Source organism: Ylistrum balloti, unplaced genomic scaffold, assembly GCF_031769215.1.
Source record: "Ylistrum balloti isolate Yb309-2 unplaced genomic scaffold, AGI_CSIRO_Ybal_v1 Utg369744, whole genome shotgun sequence".
Classification (NCBI taxonomy): domain Eukaryota; kingdom Metazoa; phylum Mollusca; class Bivalvia; order Pectinida; family Pectinidae; genus Ylistrum; species Ylistrum balloti.
The window spans coordinates 24,961-36,126 of record NW_026781952.1 but is presented as its reverse complement, the minus strand read 5'-3'; the positions used below and the strand labels follow the sequence as shown (position 1 = coordinate 36,126).

Sequence of the window (11,166 nt, the reverse complement as noted above, 5' to 3'; positions counted from 1 at the left end):
TTAACTTGCATACTTTAATATTTCATATTCCTTGCACTGTAAACAAACTTCCTTTGGCACAATAACATTTTTGGAAAAGAGAAATAATGTTTTCGCGCAATCTTAGCAATTATTTCTACATTAATGACACACCAAGTGCTCTCACAGCAATCCTATTTTAGCGCAATGTCTTTAATGCAAAAAGCGCTAAAACATTATCTCTTAAATTATGTATATCTACAGTAACTGTTATGAAGAGAGAAACATTGTCTGATATCCGATTGAAAACAACAGTGTATGTTCATTTACTTCCCTGGGTGTCTGACTTAGAGTGAGAACTGTCAGAAAACATCTGTTTATTGATTACAATAAAACACGTAAAACATATTATTCGCTGCACTGTTAAACGGCATTATTGTCCATATGTTCGTAATTAGTTGATAAAAGTATATTACACACACACACACATATATATATATATATATTTTTGCAATTCGTATTTCGACAGGGTAATTTATCGTCCAAACAACCACAAGCGATCTAATTTTACATTTGAACTTTGTTCTCTTTTTTATAGATCGAAAGTATTTCTATTTATGCATATCGACAAAACGTTGAAGAGGAATTGGTAAGAGCGTCCGAAAGTGGATTCCATGATCACGAATGACCTTGACCGCTAAACATTGCAGAGTGTGATATTTGACAGGACAGATGGTGAGCCCTCGAGCCTTTATCATGACTAACAGTGAGATGTTATCGATGTCGATCAGGTCAACATGGAGTCCATAATCAAGAAACAATTCAATTATCTTCTTCGAGAAGAAATTGTACTGTTCAATCCATTTCAGATGACTGTGTAGTGGCGTGTCCCTTTTCAAATCCTGAACATTGACGTTTGCGCCTGCGTGAATCAGTTCTCGCGTGACGCAGAGATCCTCGTGACGTGCTTCTCGTGGATTCGTTTCCATGAAATGGTATACGATTTTGGGCTTCCTGGTTAGCGACTTGTGTAAGAGAGATGATCCATGGAGGTCACAGAGGTTCATCTGTATCAATCGTTCCATCTGAGATTTGAAGTAGAATTTTTCATCTGAAGACTTGTTGTTGACCTTCAGTAAGTATATCATATCAAACACGTGGTCAATGACCTTATCAAATATACTGGAATTCTGTATGAAATATTCCGTGTCTGTATCTTTTAGAAGATGTGCTTTTTCCAAAAAGTCAATCATATCCCGAAATATGTCCAATATTTCTTTGAACCTTGGTATTGATGTACCGCGGAGAGTCTGTATCTGAAATTTGGAGCAGATTTCAAACAGTTGAGATAAGGCAAACTCTTGCATCTTATGTAGAACTTTATACTTATTCAACAACAATGAATATACGTATCGTGTCATATCAAACGCTTGAATGAGATCGTCGTTGTGCAAGAGTGATGTTGACTGTAGGAGAACTCTCTGTATTGTATCCCAATGGGTCGGTCCTAATTGATGTGACGTAATAGCTAGGGCGAGAGCGTCCATTGCGTCACAATTTTTAGCCAGTGAAACCATGTCAGAAATAGAATGAGGTACCTCTACATCCTTCCCGAATATTTCCGGAACTTCCCGAAGAGACGTTGCACCGCCACGAAGCTCAGTTCGGATGTACATGGACCGTAACCAATATTCATATCCCTCTTTATACTCTCCCCTCCCGACAGCCATAGCTCCCATTAAATCGTAGACGTCGGCTGACTTCGGCGCGTTCGCATTTATGCTATCCAATAAAAACTCCATAATATCAGGGGCATAAACAAGAACCGCGTATCTCAGACAATCATTCCCTTCGAAGTCTTTGATCATGATGCCGGCACCGTTACGGACAAGAAGTTCCACTGTCTCCAAACTATGTGCTTTGATAGCATGATGTAGTATGGAATATTGGTTTTCCCTCCTGTAGTTGACGTCTGCGCCATGATCAATTAAAATTTTACATATCTCAATGTTATCAACGGAATCCTTTAGACAAGTGCTTCCAAACGTATCCGGAATATTGACGTCACTTCCGCTATTGCACAATGCTTCCACCAACTCAGTGTTATTCATGTAGCATGCTGCGTGAACTGCTGTAGAACCAGTTGAACATACAGCGTTTACATCAGCGCCATTACAAGCAAGAATCTTCACAATTTCAGGTTTTTCTTCTATAGTTGCAAGCCACAACGGCGCGACTACCATCTCTTTTTCTCCGCAATCGTATTTTCCTTTCTTGTTAGTATCGGCATCACATTCCACTGCAAAATAAGTGACCATTTCCTCCGTACCCTTCTCACATGCTATAAACAAAGCCGAATTCCCGTCAATTTCGTAATCTACGACCTCTTTACGATCAGGTTTACTTAAATCCCTCAAGGCATATTTTATGGTCCTGATATTTTTCGAAACAATATTTTCCCGTACAAACGCAGCCAGCGATTCCGTTGTATCTGGTTCTTCTACGGGCATATGATCCTTAATACCGTCCAAGAACTCTTGAACTACTTTTCGAAAGTTAACTATTCCTTCACATTCAGTTTCCGTTGACGTCTTATCGGAACTTCCGACTTCTGACGATGTTTTTTCTGAACTACTTACTTCGCCTGATGTCTCGTGGGTATTGCTCACATCTCCTGTTCTTTGTTCAGTAGTGTCGAGTTCCTCTGATGCCAGTTCAGTAGTGTCGAGTTCCTCTGTTGTCCGTTCAGTAGTGCCGAGTTCTTCTGTTGTCCGTTCAGTAGTGCCGAGTTCCTTTGATGTCCGTTCAGTAGTGCCGAGTTCCTCTGATGTCCGTTCAGTAGTGCCGAGTTCCTCTGATGCCAGTTCAGTTGTGCCGTGTTCCTCTAATGCCCGTTCAGTAGTGTCGTGTCCCTCTAGAGTCGGTTCAATTCTGAAGAGATCCGCTGAAGGCTCTGCTGTATATTTTACTTCCTCTGGTGTCCTTCTAACACCACATACTCCCAGAGTTACCATTTCCGTACTATCGACAATCCCTGATACTTCTTCAGTTCTATCAATCTTGTTTTCTGAAATATTTTGAGTGGAGGATTGATCTTGTTGGTTGGTTTCTTCAGCTGAATTCACAGCAGGGTCGATACTGCTGAGGTTACGCATTGCAACTGTTTCCCTTATTGACCCAACATAAACAATACCGTCTACCTGACGGGAAGCATCGTTTGGAATGTAGGACACACGTTCTTCTAAGGGCCCTCCTTCACGTGCTATATTATCAATAACATCAAACTCTGAGTCGAAAATATTTTCTCCATTTTCTGGTTCATTTTCCAAAATACTAGACCCGTTAACCAGAACACTTCCGGTGTTTGGTTGTACACTGCTTGCGCCATCATTTCCTTGTGATGTATCAGGGGCTGTGGTATCTACTTCATTTCCAGTAAGTCTTGCTTGATTGCAACTTGTTCTAACAACAGTATGAGACTGGTCCATTTCGTCCGGAACCTGAGCGTCAGGTTGTCCATTACAAGTATCGTCCATCACTCCCCCGGACACATGTGTGGTCATCTGTGTTTCAGAAGATACGGCGGCAGCGCCTGTTCCTGGGTCCAGGTCACTACTTTGGTCTTCTGAAGAATTCGCCTGATCCATCAGATGTCTATTGTCTAAAACACAAAGCAACAACAACTCAGTCGTGGCGTTATCCAAGAAAAATAGTTTTTCTCAGTGTGAATGCTGACATTGGTTTTGTTTTCTAAATTCATACTCTCTAATCTGAAGCCATCTTGTGTAATAGGTTTTTGTTCATGTATCATAGAGAGTTCTGCAAACTTTCGCACAGAAAAAATAGAAATAGATTTATTTAAATAAATACCATTTATTTCTTTAAAACGTTTATTTATTTCATATCAAGTAGTTAATCTGGCATCACTCTGTCCGTGTTTCGAGACAATGTTTACATTTCAGTTCTAGAGAAGGCGAAAGAAGAAAGATAACTCTTAAATAGAACGAATCATCCGTTTTCTGTACAACACCTCATTCTCAGACAAAATATTTTACAATTATGCATGGGAAAATTGACTTTATCATTTATTCCAGTTTCAATGTCATCAAACAAGAAATATATATATATTATATGGTATTATATAGGGGTGGTATTATGTAGGTGGTATTATATAGGGGTGGTAATATATAGGTGTGGTATTATATAAGTGGTATTATATAGGGATAGTATTATATAGGTGGTATTATATAGGGGTGGTATAATATATGTGGTATTATATAGGGGTGGTAATATATAGGTGTGGTATTATATAGGTGGTATTATATAGGGGTGGTATTATGTAGGTGGTATTATATAGGGGTGGTAATATATAGGTGTGGTATTATATAAGTGGTATTATATAAGTGGTATTATATAAGGGTGGTAATATATAGGTGTGGTATAATATAGGTGGTATTATATACGGGTGGTATTATATAGGGGTGGTATTATGTAGGTGGTATTATATAGGGGTGGTAATATATAGGTGTGGTATAATATAGGTGGTATTATATAGGGGTGGTAATATATAGGTGTGGTATAATATAGGTGGTATTATATACGGGTGGTATTATATAGGGGTGGTAATATATAGGTGTGGTATTATATAAGTGGTATTATATAAGTGGTATTATATAAGGGTGGTAATATATAGGTGTGGTATAATATAGGTGGTATTATATAGGGGTGGTAATATATAGGTATGGTATTATATAGGTGGTATTATATAGGGGTGGTAATATATAGGTGTGGTGTTATATAGGTGGTATTATATAGGGGTGGTATTATATAGGTGGTATTATATAGGGGTGGTAATATCTAGGTGTGGTATTATATAGGTGTTATTATAGGGGTGGTAATATATAGGTGTGGTATTATATAGGTGGTATTATATAAGGATGGTATTATATAGGTGGTATTATATAAGGATGGTATTATATAGGGGTGGTATTATATAGGTGGTTTTATATAGGTGGTATAATATACGTGGTATTATATAGGTGTTATTATATAGGAGGTATTATATAGGGATGGTATTATATAGGGGTGGTATTATATAGGTAGTTATATATAGGAAGGTATTATATAGATGGTATTATATAGGTGGTATAATATAGGGGTGGTATTTTATAGGTGGTATTATATAGCGATGGTATTATATAGGTGGTATAATATAGGGGTAGTATTATATAGGTGGTATTATATAGGTGATATCATATAAGGGTGATATTATATAAGGGTGTTATTACATAGGTGGTTTTATATAGGGATGGTATTATATAGGTGGTATAATATAGGGGTAGTATTATATAGGTGGTATTATATAGGTGGTATTATAAAGGAGTGGTATTATATACGGGTGTTATTATATAGGGGTGGTATTATATACGGGTGTTATTATAGGGGTGGTATTATATAGATAGTTTTATATAGGTGTGGTATTATATAGGTGGTATTATATACGAGTGTTATTATATAGGTGGTATTATATAAGGGTGGTATTATATAGGTGGTATTATATACGGGTGGTATTTTATAGGGGTGGTATTATATAGGTGGTATTATATGGGTGGTATAACATACGTGGTATTATATAGGTGGTATTATATAGGGGTGGTATAATATAGGTGTTATTATATAGGTGGTATTATATAGGGGTGGTATTATATAGGGGTGGTATTATATAGGTGGTATTATATAGGGGTGGTATTATATAGATGGTATTATATAGGTGGTATTATATAGGGGTGGTATTATATAGGTGGTAAAATATAGGGGTGGTATTATATAGGTGGTATTATATAGCGATGGTATTATATAGGGGTGGTATTATACAGGTGGTATTATATGGGTGGTATTATATAGATGGTATTATATAGGGGTGGTATTATATAGGTGGTATTATATAGGTGGTAAAATATAGGGGTGGTATTTTTAGGTGGTATTATATAGGTGGTATAATATACGTGGTATTATATCGGTGGTATTATATAGGGGTGGTATTATATAGGTGTTATTATATAGGGCTGGTATTATATAGGGGTGATATTATATAGGTGGTATTATATAGGGGTGGTATTATATAGGGGTGGTATTATATAGGTGGTATTATATACGGGTGTTATTATATAGATGGTATTATATAGGGGTGGTATTGTATAAGTGGTATTATATACGGGTGGTATTATATAGGGGTGTTATTATATAGGTGGTATTATATAGGGGTGGTATTATATAGGTGGTATTATATAGGGGTGTTATTATATAGGTGGTATTATATACGGGTGTTATTATATAGATGGTATTATATAGGGGTGGTATTATATAGGGGTGTTATTATATAGGTGGTATTATATACGGGTGTTATTATATAGATGGTATTATATAGGGGTGGTATTATATAGGGGTGGTATTATATAGGTGGTATTATATAGGAATGGTATCATATAGGTGGTATTATATAGGTGGTAATATATACGGGTGTTATTATATAGGTGGTATTATATAGGGGTGGTATTATATAGGTGGAATTATATAGGGATGGTATTATATAGGGATGGTATTATATAGGTAGTTATATATAGGGGTGGTGTTATATAGGGGTTGTAGTATATAGGTAGTTATATATAGGGGTGGTATTATATAGGGGTGGTATTATATACGGGTGTTATTATAGGGGTGGTATTATATAAGGGTGTTATTATATAGGTGGTATTATATAGGGGTGGTATTATATAGGTGGTATTATCTAGGTGGTATTGTATAGGTAGTATTATATACGGGTGGTATGATATAGGTGGTATTATATAAGGGTGGTATTATATAGGGGTGATATTATATAGGTGGTATTATATAGGTGGTATTGTATAGGTGGTATTATATGGCGATGGTATTATATCGGTGGTATAATATAGGGGTAGTATTATATAGGTGGTATTATATAGGTGGTATTATATAGGTGATATCATATAAGGGTGATATTATATAAGGGTGTTATTACATAGGTGGTTTTATATAGGGATGGTATTATATAGGTGGTATAATATAGGGGTGGTATTATATACGGGTGTTATTATATAGGGGTGGTATTATATACGGGTGTTATTATAGGGGTGATATTATATAGATAGTTTTATATAGGTGTGGTATTATATAGGTGGTATTATATACTAGTGTTATTATATAGGTGGTATTATATAAGGGTGGTATTATATAGGTGGTATTATATACGGGTGTTATTATATAGATGGTATTTTATAGGGGTGGTATTATATAGGTGGTATTATATGGGTGGTATAACATACGTGGTATTATATAGGTGGTATTATATAGGGGTGGTATAATATATGGGTGGTATAATATAGGTGTTATTATATAGGTGGTATTATATAGGGGTGGTATTATATAGGGGTGGTATTATATAGGTGTTATTATATAGGTGGTATTATATAGGGGTGGTATTATATAGGGGTGGTATTATATAGGTGTTATTATATATGTGGTATTATAAAGGGGTGGTATTATATAGGTGGTATTATATATGGGTGGTATTATATAGGGATGGTATTATATAGGGGTGGTATTATACAGGTAGTTATATATAGGGGTGGTATTATATAGGTGGTATTATATAGCGATGGTATTTTTTAGGTGGTATTATATAGGTGGTAAAATATAGGGGTGGTATTATATAGGTGGTATTATATAGCGATGGTATTTTTTAGGTGGTATTATATAGGTGGTATAATATACGTGGTATTATATAGGTGGTATTATATAGGGGTGGTATTATATAGGGGTGGTATTATATAGGTGTTATTATATAGGGCTGGTATTATATAGGGGTGATATTATATAGGTGGTATTATATAGGGGTGGTATTATATAGGGGTGGTATTATACAGGTAGTTATATATAGGGGTGGTATTATATAGGTGGTATTATATAGATGGTAAAATATAGGGGTGGTATTATATAGGTGGTATTATATAGCGATGGTATTTTTTAGGTGGTATTATATAGGTGGTATAATATACGTGGTATTATATAGGTGATATTATATAGGGGTGGTATTATATAGGTGTTATTATATAGGGCTGGTATTATATAGGGGTGATATTATATAGGTGGTATGATATAGGGGTGGTATTATATAGGGGTGGTATTATATAGGTGGAATTATATACGGGTGTTATTATATAGATGGTATTATATAGGGGTGGTATTGTATAAGTGGTATTATATACGGGTGGTATTATATAGGGGTGTTATTATATAGGTGGTATTATATAGGGGTGTTATTATATAGATGGTATTATATAGGGGTGGTATTATATAGGTGGTATTATATAGGGGTGTTATTATATAGGTGGTATTATATACGGGTGTTATTATATAGATGGTATTATATAGGGGTGGTATTATATAGGTGTTATTATATAGGGCTGGTATTATATAGGGGTGATATTATATAGGTGGTATTATATAGGGGTGGTATTATATAGGGGTGGTATTATATAGGTGGTATTATATACGGGTGTTATTATATAGATGGTATTATATAGGGGTGGTATTGTATAAGTGGTATTATATACGGGTGGTATTATATAGGGGTGTTATTATATAGGTGGTATTATATAGGGGTGTTATTATATAGGTGGTATTATATACGGGTGTTATTATATAGGGGTGGTATTATATAGGGGTGGTATTATATCGGTGGTATTATATAGGAATGGTATCATATAGGTGGTATTATATAGGTGGTAATATATACGGGTGTTATTATTATATAGGGATGGTATTATATAGGGATGGTATTATATAGGAGTGGTATTATATAGGTAGTTATATATAGGGGTGGTGTTATATAGGGGTTGTAGTATATAGGTAGTTATATATAGGGGTGGTATTATATAGGGGTGGTATTATATAAGGGTGTTATTATATAGGTGGTATTATATAGGGGTGGTATTATATAGGTATATATAGGGGTGTGGTATTATATAGGTGGTATTATATAGGTAGTATTATATACGTGGTATGATATAGGTGGTATTATATAAGGGTGGTATTATATAGGGGTGATATTATATAGGTGGTATTATATAGGTGGTATTGTATAGGTGGTATTATATAGGGGTGGTATTATATAGATGGTATTATATAGGGGTGGTATTATATAGGTGGTATTGTATAGGTGGGATTATATACGGGTGGTATGATATAGGTGGTATTATATAGGTGGTATTATATAGGGGTGGTATATATATATTATATAGGTGGTATTGTATAGGTGGTATTGTATAGGTGGTATTGTATAGGTGGTATAGGTGGTATTGTATAGGTGGTATTGGGTGGTATTGTATAGGTGGCATTATATAGGTGGTATTGGGTGGTATTGTATAGGTGGCATTATATAGGTGGTATTGGGTGGTATTGTATAGGTGGTATTATATAGGGGTGGTATTATATAGATGGTATTATATAGGGGTGGTATTATATAGGTGGTATTGTATAGGTGGGATTATATACGGGTGGTATGATATAGGTGGTATTATATAGGTGGTATTATATAGGGGTGGTATCATATAGGTGGTATTATATAGGTGGTATTGTATAGGTGGTATTGTATAGGTGGTATTGTATAGGTGGCATTATATAGGTGGTATTGTATAGGTGGTATTGTATAGGTGGTATTGGGTGGTATTGTATAGGTGGCATTATATAGGTGGTATTGGGTGGTATTGTATAGGTGGAAATGGAATTGAAGGAAAGAGACTATGGATTCTCATTTTCAAGAGAAGTATTATCGTACCTGAAACTTTCTCACACGTGTAGTTTTACAGGTAAACGTGTGCTACTGTCGTGAAAGTAACATCTTGCATGTGATTGATATCAAGATACACACATAAATAAACACTTTTTATCGTACTGTACATAATCTTTATCTCCCAAAGACGGGGTTTGTTCTTAACTTTAAGTTTAATGTTATCTGTAGCACCGAATAAAAGACACTTTCTAGGCGACTGAAATGTCACGTGATGTTGTTTTAAATGCGACTGATCAGAAACACTTTTAAGGCTTAAATAATTTTCTGTTCCATAACGACCGAACACAATTCTCGTGACGTCACCGAAATATCGTCGATGGACTGATAAACAAACGTAATTTTACGAGAACGATAGAGTAAGATATCTATGGTAAATACATTGTGATAATTACATCGGGACAATCGTTTGTTTCAAGTTTCGTAATCAGTGCATGTATTACCGGGAGGTAACGGTACATTTTTTTTCATTTTTGTTTTTAAGAGTGATAGCTCCTGGCACATAATGTCGACTTAAGCATTTATCCTCGATTATGTATAGATCTTGCACACTTGTACATTGCACTTTCCTGTCGCCCAGCTCGTTATCCTACGCAGTAGTTCAGAAACACTTCACAATACATACGCCAAGTCTTCATTTCCTAACTGGCATGCACACACACACACACACACACACACACACACACACACACTGGGCGTTACAATAGTTTTGTGAAATTAAACACATACCTTACTGTATGTTTCGATGTCATATATCCGTACGTTCTCAGATATACAGCTTCCCCCCGAAAAATCACGGAGACTCAATAACCTAAGCGCGCACCTCGTGCAGTGATAGATATCTATTTTTATATATGCACGTGAGTCGGTACTGCGGTAGTTTGTGAGCTATATTTGTAGAGACAGCAGGCGGCTGAGTGAGGGAAGATGTTTTATTTTCTTTCCCTTGTGTATTCGCGTTCTACCGGCCACAGAAATATGACTTGGCCGTCGGGTTATCGGTAGAGAAGCTACACACGTGCATTAGCTTCTGATGTATCCCGAAGTGTATCGATAACACAAGGCATGCTAAAGCACACACATCATTGTCATTTTCGTGTTGGCATCCATTCGGAACGACTCTGTAATACCGTAGTCACCATGACATGGTATGTCCGCAACGCTGTGAGCTTCTGTTTTCCGAACAGAATTCCAATCAGTGTGATCGATTGTGGTAGTTCGTCAATGCCGCTACAGAATTGCATAGTGCCAGTCATGATTAATGAAGTGCAAGATTTTTCTTTGATCGTCAGAATAAAAAAGAGTGATTAAGATAAACGAAAATCGAAATCGAAATCGAT

At 35.7% G+C, this 11,166-nt stretch overlaps 1 protein-coding gene across 1 annotated transcript; it reads right to left on the bottom strand.

Annotated features, from left to right (window-relative positions):
- LOC132543209 (protein fem-1 homolog C-like) lies at nucleotides 1–10,652 on the bottom strand. The gene is made up of 2 exons (XM_060206684.1): nucleotides 10,556–10,652; nucleotides 1–3,619 (listed from the first exon to the last, which is right to left on the bottom strand). The coding sequence occupies exon 2, from the start codon at nucleotides 3,603–3,605 to the stop codon at nucleotides 570–572; it is 3,036 nt and encodes a 1,011-aa protein (XP_060062667.1). The 5' UTR covers nucleotides 3,606–3,619; nucleotides 10,556–10,652; the 3' UTR covers nucleotides 1–569.
- Between the last annotated feature and the right edge of the window lie 514 nt (nucleotides 10,653–11,166).